Source organism: Leptonotus elevatus, chromosome 15 (assembly GCF_054856555.1).
Source record: "Leptonotus elevatus isolate MCC_2025b chromosome 15, RoL_Lele_1.0, whole genome shotgun sequence".
In the NCBI taxonomy this organism is placed as follows: domain Eukaryota; kingdom Metazoa; phylum Chordata; class Actinopteri; order Syngnathiformes; family Syngnathidae; genus Leptonotus; species Leptonotus elevatus.
The window spans coordinates 4,328,773-4,349,014 of NC_141253.1; the positions used below are offsets into that span (position 1 = coordinate 4,328,773).

A 20,242-nucleotide genomic window follows, 5' to 3' on the forward strand; every position below is an offset into this window, starting at 1 on the left:
CACAGTATTAAATTTTTTTTTTTTATACAGGAACAATTTAATACCATTCAACTGCATTGATGGATTCTTAGCAAGTAGTCTTTTGTGTGATGATATGTCAATATTAAATGGATTTGCAAGGTCAGTAATCAATTGCAGAGGTGGAGAATTCACGTCCCTGCCACAGTTTGGCTTTAAAGCACCTGTGGCTAAAGCCAATCTGTGGCGTTTTTTTTTACTTTATGGACCTGAAATTTCCACCTCCTATATGATGCTCTCACCGTGCTTGTGTGGGTTTTCCCACATTCCAAAAAACAGGCATGTTCGGTTCATTGTTTGTCTTTATTTACTCTGTGATTCACTGGCAACCAGCCCAAAGGTGTCATGCTAATTGTTGCTTGGCTTACTCTCCCTTAAAGTGACTTCATCAAAATGGCATATGGTTAAGAGACTGGTTCAGTTTTTGGGAAGGACCTAGAAAAACAAGAAAAAGTTTCTGTATTGAATTGTAGTGCTTGAATCGAAGCATATTGTATACGTTACAAAAGAGCCAAATGTTGAAAATTATACTTCAGGGGGAGTCATTGGTTTACGTCATTGGTATCCATCCAAATATTTCGCGAAATAACTTGGAAGAATTCTTATCCATCACAAATTATTACCTTTGGCACTTGAGTCCAGAAAAAAAAAGAAGAAGACATATTGTAGGTGGCGGTAGTAATGACGAATCAATTATGGCCTTTAATACATTAAAGCTATTTTAATAGTGTGGGTATATTATTACATAAATGTAATATGTGCCTATTCAAGCCAGAGAGACAGAAAGCAGAGGAGCCTCGGCTGAGCAGATGTTCACGGGACCACCCTTACTAGTGGTTTTTTTTTTCAGTTTGCTCTGAGAAAAGACAGATAGGGTGTGAAACCACCCGGCTGATGTCACATCACACACATCATCTTCCCAATGGAATGTGCCATTTGATCTTAACGCCCTTCGCTGTTTTCTTTGGCTCAGCCCGGTGTTGCTCCGTACGCGACGCTGGAAAAATAAGCTTTGTCTATATTAGCTGCTAAGTGGAAAAAGTAAGTGTCGGTGCACACACAAATGACATCAGCTTCTTGCCCAAGGGCAGGGCTCGCTAAGAAGCCAGCGTCGTAACGGAAATGCATGAGACTGTTGACTGTTTTCCCAATTTAGCAGCATGGGAAGGAGGACCGTAATGTAGCCTGAAGGATGGGAAATAGCCTTAGTCACCATGTTGCCGTTTCCAGATTCCAAAATATTGGTCAATTTGGTCTTCTGTGATTTATTGATTAATTATTGCACAGAAAGTCAACATGACTTGGGAATGGGGATTTGGGGTTTTTTGTCACATTTTTTTCAATTCAATGGACATTGTGCTGCTTCTTCTGGAGTGTGCACCAACTACAGACATACGGCTATTTATATATATATATATATATATATATATATATATATATATATATATATATATATATATATATATATATATATATATATATATATATATATATATATAGCCAGTAAAAACGTATCAGTCTGATCCTCATTGCCACCATAAAGCACTTTTTTGCACTCAAATTTTGCTCTCACGTCAAAGCAAAACATTGGCTAAACGGTGTCTCGAACCTCAAAAACTTGTAAATTGGGTCACTCCTATCTCAAGGCACCTCTGAATCTCAAATAAGAAAACTCAATTTAAGTATTTTGTCCCTTCGATTTGAAGTAGAGCCTCTTTTCATGTGCATTTTGTTTTCTGTCTTCACAGAGGCTCGAGTGCTGCCAAAGGAGGGTCCCAGGTATGGCGTCAAATATTAGCTCAGCTTCATCTTCACGCCCTGTAAACGTGCCCTTCTGAGTTAATGTTGGTGTGCTTTGCATGCTCAACTGACCCTCCTGAGTGGCCATGTTGTCATATTGTCACAAGCATGTCTTTTATTTCAAGGAGACATATTTTGCAATTACTTCAGCTCATTTGTTGCTTGAAAGTGGCTCATTATGCCTTGGGCTGAGCAACTCAGATTGATAGAAATAAGATTTACTTGGGTGTTTAACTCATCCGCTGGCACTGACGGCTATAGACGTCAAAAGATCAATTTTTACTGGGCTGGCAGTGAATTGGTTAATTTCACACCGTTTGTACACACGCAGTAAAAAGAAACATGTCTCCTTTAAATATGATCACACCTTGTAAGTCTGATCTGATGGATGCTGCTTTAAACGCATTACAGCAGTTTTTGTTGTGTTTGTTTGCTGCATGCCGTGTGTCACCACCTGGAAGCAGATTGAACCTCAAGAAATCATTAAGCCCGTCCCAATCACCCACACGGCGCCGAGCGCCACATACACAAAACCGTCAACCCAGGCCAATCCTGCGTACAACAAGACAGCCATGCCATTTGGGGGCGATAGAGGCTCGCCGGCACCTTCCTCCGCCCCAAAAGTGGCCTTCATCCCCTCGGAATCGTCGGCTTTCACGCCAGCTCAACCTCTATCTCAGTCACCGCACCCTCCGTTCCCGCTCAAGTCCACCCTCGCCGCCCCGGACTCGTCTCCCGCTCGCTCCACCATCAGCTCCCCGTCCTCATCCAATTCGTCCTCTCCCGCCAGAGTGACGGCGGCCCCTTCCTCCCAGCCCTCCGTGCCGCAGCCGTCCGTCTATAACACCCCCATCAATCTCTACTCCAACAACAACGCCTGCGAGGTGGCCATGGGGCAAAGGCGAGGCCTCCTGGAGAGCCAGGGGCTGTCGGAGCAGTTCAACGGGTAGGTACCATCAATCAGAACCTCGTTGCGGTGCACACGGGTCAGGCATGACAATCGGAACAAATTTGAACATTTTCCCTCACAATTGTTAGGAATTCCGAGACGAGATCATTAGGCGGAGGCCCAGAGGCCTCGTCAGGGAAATTTAGATTTAGAATGTTTATAGGTGATATTGTGTCCAAATGAAATTCTGATACACTAAACTTGTCTTTGGTTACTTAACTCATTCACTCCCAGCCATTTTCACTGAAGCAGCCCCCTTCGCTCCCGGCTGTTTGACTGGATTTTGACAGATTTTTGCAAGTCCCACAGAATATTGTGTTCTATTGCTATAAAAACCATGGAACCCACCAAAACAAAGATTAGAGTCTCTTCTTTCATCAGGAAAAAAAAGAAGTATATTTGTATCCATTTTACAGCTATTAGCATTAGCATAAAGCTAAGTTGAATCATTATTCACATTTTTGTTGAAAACATTGGCAAAAAGAGATTGTTGCAATAATGGCCCTGGCTGATCTCTTATACTCTGCTGCCACCTGCTGGCCGTTTTTTTTAAATATAATAACTACCATTGCTTTAAGCCACCTATTTATGTCAGAAGCTGCATCAAAGCCTTCTGTATGCTCTTGGGAGTGTTGGACAAATATTAAAAAATATATTTACAAGTTTTTGGGTTTGAATGAGTTAATATAACAAATAGGAAATGTGCTGGGAAAACTGACAAGTGCAAATTCTAATATAGATACTGTACCTGTAGTTGTTAGCTTAGCTTATTTTATTTCGTCTTCTCCAAAAACACTTTTTTTTTTGTTGCTCTTTGTATTTTCTGTCACTCTGGATGCACCGTGCTGCCTCTCACAGGTCACTCTTGGTACTACGACATGCTGTGTTGATGCGGAGTGGTGCGCTGTGTTGGCCATCTCCATTATACCACAAAACGAAGCGTAGTAAACACACGCAGCGAAGGTTTTCCTTGTCATGTGGGTCATAAAAATGGGTTATGTTGAAAATTGCTATGTGTGTACCCTGCTTAAGTGCGCTTTAGTCGGCGGTTTCAGAGACAGCTGCGGTTCACTCAGGCCGCATATTATGCTACCGGAGGAAAATGAAACGTTCCACTCGGCTTTGTCGAGCATCACGCCCGTATTTCCCCCCATTTTCCAAATGCATCAATCACCAGCAGTGTTTTCACACAAGGCACAATGCACATCTTGTTGGAGTATTCTGCAGGGTATCGGTCCTGGCGGCGGAACACATTGTGGACTTCATGCGAGCTCGCCGCTGCCTTGGCACTTGTTTTATGATTTAGCACAATTTTGGCAGCTTGCTTTCTTTTAAGAACATGCTGGAGTGACTGGACTGTGCTTCATCTGCGAGTGGGCTTTAATATTACCCTAATAAATAATGTCTGTGAACTATCTGTGAAGACTTTTCCCCATAGTTCTGTCAGACTTGTGGACAAGGATATTGGGAGAATACTCCAGAATGTGGAGGTGATGCAATAGAGAAGACTTTCTACAAAATGTTGCCATGTCTGTGTAGGCCCCTAACACCCACTCTTCAGCAGGGAACACACTTTCTTTTTTTCTTTTTTTCTTTTTTTTTTTAAAGTGTGAGACGCCACAGAAACAAAAAAGTATTTAAAAAAAAAAAAGAAGCTATTTTATTACACCGTCGTTGATTAAAATGCTAGCATACAGCGCTAGCCGACATAAGTATTAAGTATTTAATACTTAAATGGGAAGTCAACCACATTTTTTTTTTAGGACAATAACATGTTCTATGCAGCCCCACTAGTCTAAATATGTTATTCTGGTTAATATCTCAGGGGGCGGCCATTTTGCCACTTGCTGTCGATTTGAAGATGACCAATCACAGCTCAGCTTGAGAAAACAGGTAAGCTGTGATTGGCCGTCGCCTGAGCCCTGAGCAACTGCGAAGTCATCTTCAGTCGACAGCACGTGGCAAAATGGCCGTCCCGTGGGATTGATCAAAAGGGCTGCATTTTGCTTCATAATTCAAATTCCACAAATGTAATATCAAGCAGAATGTCATGTTTAGACGAGTGAGGCCATATATAATGTATAAGGTTGACTTCCACTTTAACAAAAGCCAACGACTGTCGTTACATCATCTTACCAAACTCTTTTTCAAAGATCTTAGAGCCATGAGTGATGCAATAAATCGAAAAGGACGATTTTACTCATTTCTAATTCATTCCAAGGATGTTAAAGGTTTTGGACCGTCCTATGTGGGGTACACTCAGTTGAGTATAGAATTGCCCAAAATGCTCTTTTTTTTCTGGGTAGCAAGAGGTTTGGTGATTGGAAGTTCTGTTTTTTTTTCTGTCAGGAAATTAGCGCACAAGTCTTTTTAAAAAGAAAAAACCCCCAGTGTATTTCGAGGTAGAACAAATGTTTAAAAGAAGAAGAAGTGAACAGCAGATGAGATCATTCTGACACTACCTTGAGGATAAAACTCAATTAGTGAGTGTAGAGAGCCCGAGACATTGAGCAAAGGAATATCTCTCTAAATGCAAATTCCAAGCTCGTCTGCGGAAAAGTCATCATCGGCCCTTTTAGGTTCAAATATCGAATATCAAACCTCAGCTGTGTATTTTTTAGTAGGTAGCGTTTTTTTTTTTTTTTTTTTTGCGTTTTTGTATTTCCACATCAAAAGAACCAAGTTGCTCCATTCATCCATCACTTCATTTATTTTAAGCTCAAAGATCCTCAGTTGCTGCATTTGTGCATGTTCTGTTGTGGGTTTTTTTCGATGTTGACGTTTTCTCAGAAGGGCCTTTTTCTTTCCTCAAATGCTCCGACTTGTCCTTCCCAATTCTGTCCCCCTTTTCTTTTCTTTTTTATCTACAGGTGGGAGGCGATTCAGACAAGTTAGTCCCGCGAATGATCATTCATTCATCTGCTCCGACAGTAACTCACTGCACATTGCTGTGGTTTATCATTAACAGCAGCATGTTTGCACTTGTTTGGTCTCTTTATATAGCAACCCGTGTATACGGACTGTCAAAGTCTAATATCTGTTGATGCTAATCTAATCACTCACCACAGGCAGCTATCAGCTCATGATTGATAGCCTGGATAGATTGATCGGGATTCATCGTCGTTATTCACCAACAAGGGAAATAATTCACAGGTTTTTTTTTTGGAATTACTGTTGGTTATTAACCTCAGACAAATTAATCATTTTTTGTTCGGTGCCTTAGCAGGTTCAAGAACTCACCAATGTTCACGCCATGAAAGCGACTGATCGCGGTTTGATATGTCGTCGTCAGCCAGGCGTGTTGACAAGCTCACTAGCGGCTCCATCTGTTTCTGTTCGCCGTCGTGTTTATTCGGGGCCCACGCAATCACTGCTTCTGTTAAAAGCTGCCAGACGTGACCTGTGCATGTAATAAACACTTCAAGAAGCTAACATGCATGTTTTGGTGTGGGAGGAAGTTCCTGGAGAAAGGTTCTTGTCTTGCATCTCGGTGTTCAGGTGTACACTTGAATTATGAAGGGAAGGTTGATACATTATGAAGCACATTGACGCCATCTTGTGGTGGGACACTGGCACTGCACTTTTTTTATTTTTATTTTTATTTTATTTATTTTTTTAAATGCAGGGTGCCTGCAGATCTCAAAGTTTTCAGTTTGATTTGACTAAACTTAACGCTTAAATAGAAATAGTCTTAAATTTGGCTTTGTTAAACCTGCAGATACCCTGTAAGTTAAATTCCATCTCACTTAAATGTGTGTGTGTGTGTGATTATAGCACAAATTGCAGCATGTTTAGCACCATGTCTGATGAAATAGTCAAATTACCCACTGCTCTAACACAACTTTTTTATGTAACGCACAGGAAAGAGTCCAACATGAATCACGCGTCTGCACTGAGTGAAGCCAGCAAGAAGCGACTCATTGAGGACACAGAAGACTGGCACCCGAAGACCGGAACCTCCCAGTCCCGCTCATTCCGGATCCTGGCCCAGCTCACCGGCACGGAAAATGGTGAGCGGATGCCTCATCACAATTAGATCGTAGAATTTTTTTCGTTTTACTAAGACTGGATTTACACTCTTGGTAACCTATTCCGATTGAATGCATATATCCCATTTTAAAGTAAACAATAGTACATAAATGTTAAACATATCAAACGTTACCTAGCATTTGATAGGCCTGACTCCCCCTGCATCAATTTGAATGACCATTACTTCCTCTGCTGGCCACCGTTGGAAATTATTTGAATAATGATGGACACACCTGTAATGTAACTTATTTTCAATATATTTAATATTCTATACACCTTTAATGTAGCATTTAACACCATTTTTAACTCATTCACTCCCAGCCATTTTCACTGAAGCAACCCCCTTTGCTCCCCGGCTGTTTTACTGGATTTTGACTGATTTTGCAAGGCCCAGAGAATATTGTGTTTTATTGCTATAAAAACATGGAACCTACCAAAAGACAGATTAGAGTCTCTTCTTTCATCAGGAAAAAATATATTATATTTGTATTTGTTTCTGTTTTGCAGCAATTAGCATTAGAATATAGCTAAGTTTTTTCATTATTCACAAATTATTTAGGAATGTATTATTGAGGGTTTTTTTCAACATGGCCCCTGGTTGATCTCTTTTGATCTGCTGCCACCTGCTGGCCGTTTGTGTAATAACTACCATTTCTTCAACTGTTCCTTGCAGTTGTGAGGCTGCATCAAAGCCTTCTGTATGCTCTAGCATAAAAAAATAAAATAAGGTATAAATACGTCTTTGGGACACTTAAAACATTTGAAATGTTTGTATACGTTGTTGGGAGCAAATGAGTTGTTAATGTTGAAGTCTATACTTTCACTGTAGTTTAGATTGTGGTATCAATATTATTGCTATTTAACATACCTGATAAAAACGAATTATATATGTTTTATTATCTAATGAAAGAAATATTTTTTTTAATGCAGCAAAATAATGAATGTATTTTTAGCCAATTAATTGTAATAACTTACACTTTTTTAGACATGTTTTTTAATTTGATTAAAGTTATTTAGTGTTAGTTATGCCCCTAGATACGCATACACAGTAATAATGTTATATTTACAGTAAATACAGTGTAGGGGAAAAAATTAGTAAATATTAAATATATGAATTATTTTCAAAAAAATTCTAAAAATTATTATTTTTTTTTTTTTGCAGAAGAAGCTCCCGAAAACAATGGAAAGAAGTAAGTGCATCTGTCACATTCATCCTCGTCATCCAAGTGCCTCTTGCCTAAATTAATTCCATTTTGGAGAAATCCCTCTGGCGCTTGACAGAGTATTGTCACCAATATGTCACTCACTGAAAATGTGAGTAATTAAGCAGACGTTCCCAAATCAGCACACATCCTTTTGCCTTTCGTATCCAATAACGACAACACAGGCAAGAGTCGCTCTGATGACATCATCATCATGTCCTGTCCCTGCCTCGCCTCCTCCTTTGGTTTCGCTCTCTTCACTTGCCAACCTTTCTCCTCTCCTCTTCTCTCTTTTCTTGTCTCGTGTTTTGTTTCTGTGTGACGGTTTGACTCAGGGCCACCAAGTTGGACCCACAAGTCATAGCGCACAAGTACAACAAGCTCAGGGATTGGCATCACGGCGTCTCCGCAAAAGTGCTCAACGTGTAGCTGGCCAACACTTGGGAGTTGTTTATTTATTTTCCTTTGTATAATATTGCATTTAAACGTGTTCGAATTATTCTCAAACTCACACGAAAGCACCCATAAAGACCCAATGATTATTATGTATCAACAGCATGTCAAGTGTCTATTCTTTGTGAGCCTCTTTTCTCCCACTTGACACTTTCGGAACCACTTCATTTTTCTGAAGCCTGTTTCTAGTCTTTGCTCTGCACTAACCACTGTCAACTTTATCTGTCCATTCTTGATGAATTCATCTCAATAAACTCTTTTATTCTTTCTTGTTGTCTTTGCTTCATCTTTCAGTGACTTCATATTGAAATAATGTGTCATGAGATGACGGGTATCGTAATGAGACACGATTCCTAATGACTTGACGAAATTTATGACATGGTTGTTTAGTAAGATATTTTATTTTTGTAAGAGTCCATTATTAAGAAATACGATTTTTTTTAATGTGACTATTTTTAACATGAGATGATGTAGAGAAAGATTTCATCTTCAATATGACATGATGTGTCATTAGTGACATGTACAAAGCAAGACGTTATTTTCTGACACGTTTTTATTGCTATATACTAAGACATTTTACATTATTTGACATGATGTACAGTAAGACCTTTTTTTTTTTAATCTATTGGGTGACAGTTGTTTTAAGGCTACATATCAAAAGTGTACACACCCTTGCTCAAATACCAGATTTTTGTGATAAAAAAAAAAACGAGACCAATATTTACAATTTAAAAACTTTTTTCCTCCCATTAATATACATAACTTGTACAACTACATTTTCCCCTCGCTGCTTTACAGAAAGGTTAATAGATTGAAACATGAACAGTCTGAAATAGCAGTAAGCCAAATTTTAGCTTCTGCTCAAACACAAAAAAAAAAAAAAAAAAAGCCAGGAAAAGCCTACTAGAACAGTTGAAATTTGGGGTTAATCAGAGGCACTTTAAATGGTATCAGGTATGTGCTAACTCCCATTTAACATCAGTTTGAATGTGATTGGTTACTTCTGAACACAAGCACATCCCATTTATAGGGGGTGCAACCCACTTTTGTATTTCTTTGTTTTTACTGACACACTTTTTTTTTTAATGGTAGAAATGTTTTGAAATTATTTTTGGTCTAATTTTTATCATAATATTAAAAACCTGCCATCTGGACAGGGGTGTGTAGACTTTTATATCGACTGTGGTATCGCTTCATTTTTAATATGACGTGATGTATAGTGATTTTTTTTTATTTTTTACATAGACCAAATAAAAATGAGATATTGGCAGTAGTATTTTTTTTATTTTTTAGCTACAAATTGAACCTACTTTGCATGAGTATGTTCAAAATGTCTATGTGTTTATTCCTGTTTCATTTCCCAGCGACGCCGTGGATAAAACCTCTCCCAGTGTGCAAACCTTGCCCGCAGCCAAAACATACTCCAAAGCTACGCCTCCTCGGAATGGCAACGTCGTGTCGGCTTCCTCCGCGTTCACCAGCCCCGCGGCCCAGAACAAGTCCACCTACCAGCCCGGAGGTCCATCAGGTACTGCATACCAACCAACATTAAATTAGAAAATCTCACAGCGGAAACGTGGAAATCGTAATGCTGAAATAATAATGATCTTGTCTTCAAGAAATCACTATTTCATTCACCTTTTCTGTGCAAAACATTTGGTTAGAGAACCACCACCCTATACAAAACTAAGCGTAGTTACTCTTTCTGTCCCACAGAGGGCGCTCTCGTACCTCCAAAACGCTCAGTTGTAACATTCCCAGCAGGTTTAATTCAACTGTGCTTAAGCCATTTAAAGATTACGGGCTCTATAAAAACTCAGAGGTGTTCCGTTAATGAGCTCGGATTATTGGCTTTCTTCCAGATCCTTTTTAGTTAAATACATTGTGAAATTAAGACCGCTGTTGTTTATTTCGACCTCGGCGGGGATCCAGTAGCCGATGAAAAGCATCAGTCAGCGGAGCGGCTGCTGAAAAAGGTACCTGAGGGAGGCCACAGTCGCTTGCTTGACACATGCTTGACTTGATATCAACATGCACGTCCAATTGGATTCATCAAGTGTGATGTAATCCATAGCGCTAAACTCTTGTTTTGCGTGCGCACGATTAAGATGAATATTTATGAACTCCGCCAGGCAGGTTTTTATTCATGATTACGATTATTGTTACCAATTTTCCTGATGTTATTTGTAATGTTTAGGGAGCGTGTTTGTGATCTTGATTCACTGTTTTTGTTCTACATTTTTAATATGATGGCGCCTTGATCCAATTCATGGGATTTATGAGATACAAGCTGCTGATTTAAAAAAAAATTGATTTATTTATTTATTTTTTCTTTGACTTGCAGCAGCCTCGGCTAATGGACAAATGACTTTTAATTTTGCCATATGCAGAAGGGGAATATCTTTGAGAGTGCGCAATTAAGTGTTGATCCAAATTAGGATTTGTTTGGCCTTGATTTTTTTTCTTTTAATAAAAGGGGAAGTCAACCCCCTAAAAAAAATCTTGGCAATGATATGTTTTATACAGCACCACTTGTCTAAATATGGTATTCTGGTTAATATTACGTTATATGAGTTAAGCAGCAAAACCCAGCAGTTTTTTTTTAATCAATACAGAAGGCGGCCATTTTGCCACATGCTGCGGAGTGAAAATGACAATCACAGTTGTTCAGGTCTCAGGTAGCAACCAATCACAGCTCAGCTTCAGAAAACGGATGAGCTGTGATTGGTCGTTGCCCGAGCCCTGAGCAACTGTGATGTCATCTTCAGTCGACAGCAAGTGGCAAAATGGCCGACCCTGAGATGGCTAAAATAAAATAACTCATATTCCACAAATGTGATAGTAATCAGAATTTGATGTTTAAAGTAGTGAGGTCACATATAGTATATTATTGTTACGGTGTATCATTTGTTGCTGATCCCAATCAGGATCATTTGGCCTTGGTGGAGGTCTTATTCTTTGTTAGTCACTCACTGCAAAGTAAAGTAGTAGTTCACAGACAGAATATAGATGAGCTGCGGAATGAATGGCTAATGTCAGATGCTAACACTTCAAACATGTTTCGGAATAAGCCTAATAATCCTTTCATAAAAAATGCAGCTGTAATCAAACCGAGATACTTTTGAGCGGAGGAGACAAAGACGCGACCCCTGCTGTGATTCCCGTTTTGTTGTCGTCTCACGCTGACTTCTCGCTCCTTATCTCGCCCACGCAGCCCGACTGCAATGACACCATTTGCTTTATTGCCCCCACCGTGCCTTCCCTCCCACACGGCGCTCTTTACTCTCTCGGCGTCGCAACTTTGTCATAGATAAGAACCCTCGGCGAGAGCTAATTTCCCCCCAGCGGCGCACATTTGGCTTGGAGATGCTATTCAAAGTAACCGTGACACTTTTTTATCTGACTGATACTTCAATCGTGATACACTTTGAAGGTATGCTAGCGATATTCATCAGCATGTTGGATTGAAGCAGCTCTTTTGCACTTGTACTGCTAGTAAAAAAAAATAATTAGATAAAATTTTTTACTAGCAATGGTAAAAAAAAGTTATTGCATTTTTTTATTAATCAAATAAAAAAAACTATGATTTTAGGCTAACGATATTGTTCCTTTAAATTATTATTTTTTTTAAGTGTAAAGAGCTGTAAAGCAGTACTTTACACTTGTACTGCTAATACATTTTTTATTTGATTTGAATCAAAGAAAAAAATTACTAGCATTAGTACATTTTTTTAAATCTGATTTAGTTTTAAATTAAAAAATATATATACTAGCAATACAAGTGTAAAAGAGCTGTAAAGCAGTACTTTAAACTTGTACTGCTACTACATTTTTTATTTGATTAAAAATAAATAAATAAATTACTAGCAGTAGTAAATTTTTTATCAGATTTTTTAAAAATCTAACAAAAAATGCACCAGCAGTGCATACACTTGTACTTCCAGTACATTTTTTATTTGATTAAAAAAAAAAAAATCTGATAAAAAACACTAGCAGTATAAATAAATAAAAAATCTAACAGTTCAGCTCTTCTACTGCTAGTAAACATTTTTTAAATGCATTTAAAGGAACAAGATAGTTAGCATAAATTCATAGTTCCCCAAGTCATTTTAGCTGTCTCATTACAAATAAGAATAAAATGTATTTATTTATTTATGTATTTATTTTCGTAGTCTGCAAACACAGAATCAAGGCAACTGGGGTTTTCTTAGTTGTTGAATATTTTTTTTGCCTTGTTTAACAAAAATGTTCAAATATGACATTGCTAATTGCTATCGCTAAGAGCTATTCTTATTAGCTAATAGATAATGCTAATAGCTTGACAAAATTAAAGGGATACTTGACCATTTTCAGCAGTAAGAAGATAATATTTTGTCTACAATTAATGTGATAACTTTTTTTATTTTTCATGAATAATTAATACCTTTAAAAAGTCATTTTGCCACTTGCTGTCGACTGAAGATAGCATCACGCGCGCTAAGGAAACGGGTAACGACCAATCGTGACTTACAGAAAACAGGCGAGCTTCCTCAGCGCGCGTGATGTCATCGCGATGGTACGTCGTTTTGATTTCTTCACGATTGTAATCCTTTCATACTAACTATACCGAGCAAAGAAAGAATTCACGGAACAGGGATCGTATTTTACCGTAACCTCCTGTTGGAATAATAAACTGATCCAAATGATGTCAGATTTCTGCTAGAAAGAGACACTAAGAAAAAAAAAATCGATCCCACACTGTCAGTTGTATGCTTGTTTTTATATTCACGGAATCTTTACGCCCCGGAAGGAAGCGCGGGAAGCACTTTGCTCAAAACGCTCCTTGTCAGCGGTGGGTCTCGTTACATTTCCCTCCAACTCTTTTTTTTTTTTTTTTGCGAGGGCAGAAAAACAGACACCTCCATCCTGGAAATGTTTTTACACGAGGAAAGAGGAGAGGGAACATTGTGCATCCCTTGCATTTGTTTTGAGACAAGAGCCAGGACGTTATTTTCGCAGGTGTCCGCTCTGACTGCCGGAATGTTTTTTAGGGGGGTGGTGGGGGGGGGGGGGGGGTGTCCAGATGTCTCATGAATCATGCAAGGAGAAAACGGGAGATTGTCAAACGAATCACTTTTATTATTTTCTGACGACACAAACCTAACCCCTAACGTGGAAATCCGCCTTTCAGCCTTCCCCAAGGGCGGCGCAACCCCTTCGTTCGGCAAGGTCGCCAACCCGCCTCCCAAAGGCCCCGATCGGCCCATCCCGCAGCCGCACCCCCAGGACCTCAACTCGGTGGTGCAGCGAGCCGAGCACATCCCGGCGGGAACGCGCACCCCCATGTGCAACAAGTGCAATACCGTCATCAGGTAGTCGGTCACGCACGTTTCGACTTAAAACACATTGGAAAAGACGTGTCAGAAAAGTTCCAGGACCGGTGTCACAAAAAATATATTTATTTTATTATTTCAATAAGTATATATTTTAAAGCTTTATCATAATACCAATGCAAAATATGCATGTGTGGTGCGGGTATTATTTTCTTCTTTCTGTTATGCAAAAATCCTTGTAAATAATATTAAATTATGGAAATATTTCAGAAAAATGTAAATTCATAAAATCAACGTTATATTCAGTAGGGCTATTCAATTTCATTGTCTTAAAGACCTGAATATCCCAATAGCAAAATGGTACGACCCAACCTGTTATATGCCGCTGAGTATTAGGGATGTAACGATATCCAAATTTCACAATACGATATTATCACCATATGAACCTCACGATACGATCATTTTCACAATATTGTGGTGGTGTTGGCAATATATAAAAAAAAAAAAGCTCATAATAGTATATATATATATATAGTTTTCTGCTATATCCATGCCAGTATGGTCTCCGCCATCTTGAATTACTTTGTAAACAATGCACTTCGTATGTTGCTATTGGCTCAGCAGCGTAAAGTATCATCGTCTCTGTAGTTCATAATGCTGTGCTTGGCTAAAGCAAGTGAAAAGTGTTTTTTTTTTTTTTTAATGGAACTGCGGTGCATTAAATATCATAGCATTACGACGACGATATTATGGGCCGTTTTAATATCGCGATTGCGGTTATCGTTGCATCCCGACTGAGTATCGCGTCATTTCAAACGTTTCCCGGTTTGCCATCAGGGGCCCCTTCCTCGTGGCCATGGGCATGTCTTGGCATCCCGAGGAATTCAACTGCGCCCACTGCCACTCCTCCCTCGGGGACGGCGGATTTGTGGAGGAGAAGGGCCAGGTGTACTGCGAGAACTGCTACGAGCAGTTCTTCGCTCCCACCTGCGCCCTCTGCCAGCAAAAGATCCTTGGGGTGAGCTGCTTGTTTGCTTGTGTGGGAAACGGGTAATAGGAAAGTAGTCATTGGTGTCAAGGAGGTATCATTGACAAATGACGTCAAGGCCTTCGCTGCGGTCATTCGTTCCGTATTTTGCGCTTCCTTTCTCATTTTTCCTCGGCCTTGGTTCACAGGAGATCATGAACGCCTTGAAGCAGACCTGGCACGTGTCCTGTTTCGTCTGCTCGGCCTGTCGGCAGCCAATCCGGGGCAACATGTTCCACATGGAGGACGGGCAGCCATACTGTGAAATGGGTACATCATAAAGGCCACCGATATGCTGCGTGTGCCCTTTAACTCATTTGCTCCCAAAAATGTATACATACGTTCTATTTTAAATATCACCATGCTCCCAAAGACGTATTTATACGTTTTTTTTATGTTAGAGCATACAGAAGGCTTTGATTCAGCTTCTAAACTGAAGATAATGCTTGAAGTAGTGGTAGTTATTACCAAAACGGCCAGCAGGTGGTAGCAGAGTATAAGAGAAAGACCAGGGCCATGTTGCAAAAAGCTCTTTTACCCACTGTTTTAAACAGATTTGTGAGTAATGATGAAACGTAGTTATATTCTAATGCTAATTGCTGCAAAGCAGAAACAGAGAGAAATTAACTTTTTTTTCCTGATGAAAAAAGAGACTCTAATCTTTCTTTTGGAAAGTTCCATGTTTTTATAGCAATAGAACACAATATTCTGTGGGCCTTGCAAAATCAGTCAAAATCCAGTAAGACAGCCGGGAGCGAAGGAGGTTGCTTCAGTGAATGAATTAAATGATTATGATTTTTTTTTGTTCATGTGTCACTATTTCTTCGACAGACTACTACAAACTGTTTGGCACAAACTGCCACGGCTGCGACTTCCCCATCGAGGCGGGAGACAAGTTCTTGGAGGCTTTAGGATTCACCTGGCATGACACCTGCTTTGTCTGCACGGTAGGACACAACAACTCCCCCCCACCCCCACCCCCGTCTGTCGCACCCTCGCATAGATGGCCCTACTTCCACTCAGCTAAAGCACAGTTTCCTGGAATAGGAACTGAAAGCATAACAAAAGAAAGTCAAGTCATCTTTATTTATGTAGCGCTTTCAAAACAGCCTTAGCTGTCACAAAGCGCTTTGCAGAGGATAATAAATAAGCCATCTAAATGACATGAATTTGTTGATATTTCGTGAATATGTTGAAAATACCAACAAGAAAGAAAAAAAACACTAGCACACACAAAATTTCCTTCTTTATGCATGTTCCTACAATGATAGCAATTTTGTTTAAATTATTATAATGACCTTATCCATTGATCTTCAATGCTACGTCTTTTTTTTTTAAGAAGAAAAAAAGACAAGTTTTTTTTTATTATTGTACGTGTGCCATTATTTTGAGTTATTTACACCTCAAACAAAACAAGAAATATGATTAATGGGCAGTCAATAGTTGTGAAATGTGAAAATAAAACTGAATGGAAACGCTAGAAATTCGAATAAGGGCCCAAAATTGGCAAAAAAAAGTGTTTACGCTTGGAGGGGGTGGATTTTGAAGCGTATCGAAAAAAGGAAAATGCGAATTTGGCCTATGGAAACAGGTTTTGCGATTAAACGCTGGCAAGACCGGATACACAATAAAGTAAGGTATGTTTGGGGGGGAGGAAGACGAAACAGAAATCTTTTTGGACTTAAATAAAAAAGCGAATATAATGAAATTTTAGATGGAAAAAAAATGAAACGCTATGGTTTTATCAAGAATTACAAAAGAAAACTCATACGACGTCATCGCATGGCGCAGTTGCTTCCTGGTCTTCTTCTTCTTCTTTTAAATTACTGGTGGATCACATCTCTATGGTGTATAGCGCCACCTACAGCGGCGGAGTCCCCTCTCAATATTTTTCCAAAAGAAGAACAGATGGAAACGGGCATAAGTCGCATGTCCGTTTTGCGCATTTTCACAAAATTTGCTTTGAAATTTTGAAACATTTAGATGGAAACCTGACTAATGATTGTGATTGCCTTTTAGAACAGCCGAACATTATTTGGGATTAATTAGTGGCGGGTGTCTGCTGACTCCTATTTAACATGAGTTTGAATGTGATCGAGTCATTTTTAGCAGCCACATCTCCAGTTTTAAGAGGGTGTGCACACTTGTGCAACCACATTATCTCAGCTCTTTATTTTTATTTACCCTCTAGAATTATTATTATTTTTTTTTTAATCGTGTTGAATTGCAGAAGTTATAGGTCACATTGATGGTGGAAAAAGTTTTCAAATCATTCGGTTTGGTCTTATTTTATATCACAAGCCTGGTTATTTAAACAGGGGTGTGTAGACTTTTTATGCCCACTGTATTTGCATGCAAGCATGTAATCTCTCTCTCTCTCTCTCTCTCTCTCTCTCTCTCTCTCTCTCTCTCTCTCTCTCTCTCTCTCTCTCTCTCTCTCTCTCTCTCTCTCTCTCTCTCCAGGTGTGCACCGCCAACCTGGAAGGTCAACCTTTCTTCTCCAAGAAGGACAAGCCTCTGTGCAAGAAACATGCCCACACTGTCAACATCTGACCCTTCCCTGCAACATTTTTCAACAATATCTCAATTCATTTGGCAATCAAATGCTACATATTTAAAGAAACTTTACATGTATGTGTGTACTGGTTGAGTAATAACGGGTCTGTTGTTTTCCATTTTCTTGCAATTTATAAATGCATTTCAGGAGTTTGCTAGCCTTCTCTTAAGGTTCTTGGTTCAATTTTAATATGGGTAGGGGGTCATTTTGGTTTCCCACACAGCAGGATATGACGGCGTGAGGACGTGTCCAGCCTCTCAGGGGTCACAAAAAGTGGGATTTTGATGCTATTATGCTGGTAACAGACTAAACACACAAACATCATTTATTTGGAGTAAAACACCAGATGATTGTGTGTGTTTTTTTAGTATTATTTTATAATATATATTTTTTCCATTTTAAATGTTATTTAATCTCTTAGTAAATTGTATTGCCCAATTTCGGGTCAGAGTAATACCCATACCATATCAACAAATGGATTTTCCTTCAATGATGATCAATTTATCCCATCATCAATTCTTGTATTATCATAAAACAATTCTAATATATTCCTTCGAAAGCTGCCATGTTTCATGCGCCTTGCACATTTTCATCAATGCAATAAAACCAGTTTTATGTAATACTTTTTGTGTTTTTGTTTTTTTGTGTATTTTTGTCCTCATGTGGTTCTATGGACCAAAAGAAAGCAAAATCTTAACTCTGTGAATGCGAGGTTCATCTCATACGCTGCATTATTCATATTTTATATTATCAACGCATGGAAAACGGCAGCAAAAATAACACCGTGCAAGTGTACATATGTCACATATGTAGTCAAGGCCAAACTTGAAGTGATAAAGACCAAGTGAAAATTCTTAAGCTCGAACAATGGAGTGCTCACAGTTGCAGACGCACTTTCGGTCTTGGTCATAGAATGAAAACAACCCACAACTTTTTTTTTTCTTTTTTGTAGTGGTGGAAAACTGCACTTTATACATAAGTGCTGATTTAATATTTTAACTTCAAAATGAGAAACACGTCAGTACCGCTAACTGCTTTTTGACAGCAAACAAAAATTATTTTTGTTGTTGTTGTTGATACTAGTTCATGTTATATTGTAAAGATGAAGTTATTAAAGTCGTATTTGGGTAAGGCAGAACGTTTGCCACAGTTGTACTTGCACTTCTCCAAGTCGCCGTAGGTTGTCGCTGTTGTAGCGGGAAAAAGACGCCAGTTGACACTCCGGCTCGAAGAAGTCAAGCAAACGCAGCTCTGCTGGACTCCTCTCGAGTCTGGACAACTCTTACCTACACAACACGGGAGGACGAAGCGGGACTCGTGCGCGTTGACAGCGCCGCACCACTTTTTAAGTCCCGGTCGGACATTTTCGCTGCGAAAATAAAGAAGGTAAGAAGACTCGCCGCGGGAGTGTTTGTGATGAGAATGTGAATGGACGCGGTCGCTTGTTCGTTGGAGACAGCGTAAAGGTGAGTTTGATGATGATGATGATGATGATGATGATGATGAAGATGATGATGGTAAAAACAAAATATTGTGTAAATCTGTATACAAGTCGTCATTTCGAGGTAATAGTCCAATATGTGTTGAGTTTTCATGTTACAATAACAAGCTCAACTAACACCCACTGGCCACAACATTAGGTACACCTGCATACAATATGAATCAAAACAACTAGCCATTTTTCATAGTCACACTCTACTGCATCATACGGAAATTGTCAAAGCATGCAATTATAATTAAAGCAGGTCTAGATGTTCTGGGTTCAAATGGACTACTCTGATCTCCTTCCCAAAACACGCATGGCACCTTCTTTGAACACATGTAAGTTGGAACTGTGAATGGTTGTTAGTCTAAATTTCCCTGCGCTTGACTGGCGACCAATCCAGGGTGTACCAAAAGTTATTTTTTTGTTCACTGAAGACTCTAAATTGTCCATATATTTTAATGTGCGTGTGATTGTCTATCTGTGCCCTGTGATTGGCTCACCCCAAATCAGGTTGGATTGGCTCCAGCACACGCAGAACCCTGATGAAGAGAAGTGTTTTTTTTTTTTCCTTTTCCAGATCCACATTAAGACCAAGACTTTAAAAGGCCAAGACCAGAACCATCAAAAAAGTCAGGATTATTCAGATTTCTTTTAAAGTATTAGACTTCTTGGGTATGGAACCAACAGTGCGCAAACAAATTTGACTCTGATCGCATCAACAAATTTACCTTTGGGGTTGCACCCGAGGGAGGGATCGAGACTAATAGGAGACCCCCAGAGTGATCAAAAAAAACCACCGCTGGCCCCTGGCAAAAGTAATGGGGGCTGAATGACGCTTACGTGGCAGGGATGGCATGTCGAGTGAGAGTGTGCGTGGCCAGGCGGCAATTTGAGGTCTACCGCACGCTTGGAGTGCATATTGAACTGTGTGTGCGTGTGCGTGTGCAGATGCGTGTGTTTATGGTGGCCAGGAAAGAGCCCAGTCGAATTTGGTTGTAGACTCGTATTCACTTTTGACGGTTTCTGTCTGCTTGCATTGGGGCCAACGCGCGCTGTGAGTCGAATGGAGCCACAATTTATTGTTTTGTTTTGGGTTGAGGGTTGAACTGATGACCAGTCCTCGGTTGTCTACATTTTTTGCGAACGTTCTCATTGTGGATTTTGCCTCGGAGCCCCGCGGTGTTATGCAAAGTCCGCGCTGCTTCCCATTAACAAGGAAGCGCACGGGGTTACCTGCGCCGGCCATCTGCTGTTTGAAAGTCAACAGTTTCCTCCCAAAGTGCTGGATAAGAAACAAAAGCAGAAAACAGACTTGAAAATGACTTCAAGCTGCTCTGCTCGTCAACCTGGAAGCTCGATAACATGCGGGAGAGTGGACGGAAGAACAGGAGTAGTGTTTGGAGTCAGGA

General features: G+C 39.7%; 2 protein-coding genes across 4 annotated transcripts in view; both read left to right on the forward strand.

Annotated features, from left to right (window-relative positions):
* The window catches only part of pdlim5b (PDZ and LIM domain 5b), a 40,790-nt gene extending 22,821 nt beyond the window's left edge, over positions 1-17,969 (forward strand). For 2 of the 3 annotated variants that reach the window (XM_086097288.1, XM_086097287.1), the window contains exons 4-13: positions 1,767-1,797; positions 2,283-2,764; positions 6,629-6,777; positions 7,959-7,986; positions 9,816-9,979; positions 13,622-13,802; positions 14,601-14,781; positions 14,940-15,060; positions 15,622-15,737; positions 17,254-17,969. In XM_086097288.1, the coding sequence (XP_085953414.1) occupies positions 1,767-1,797; positions 2,283-2,764; positions 6,629-6,777; positions 7,959-7,986; positions 9,816-9,979; positions 13,622-13,802; positions 14,601-14,781; positions 14,940-15,060; positions 15,622-15,737; positions 17,254-17,343 (1,543 nt within the window). In that variant the 3' untranslated portion in view covers positions 17,344-17,969. Of the gene's footprint in view, positions 1-1,766; positions 1,798-2,282; positions 2,765-5,637; positions 5,658-6,628; positions 6,778-7,958; positions 7,987-9,815; positions 9,980-13,621; positions 13,803-14,600; positions 14,782-14,939; positions 15,061-15,621; positions 15,738-17,253 lie in introns of all 3 variants that reach the window. The other variant, XM_086097290.1, reaches the window with a different exon arrangement.
* Positions 17,970-18,577: 608 nt separating this feature from the next.
* Positions 18,578-20,242, forward strand: part of bmpr1bb (bone morphogenetic protein receptor, type IBb) — a 35,789-nt gene continuing 34,124 nt past the window's right edge. The window contains exon 1 of the mRNA XM_086096203.1: positions 18,578-18,733. The gene's annotated coding sequence lies outside the window, so the exon portion shown is untranslated. The remainder of the gene's footprint in view (positions 18,734-20,242) is intronic.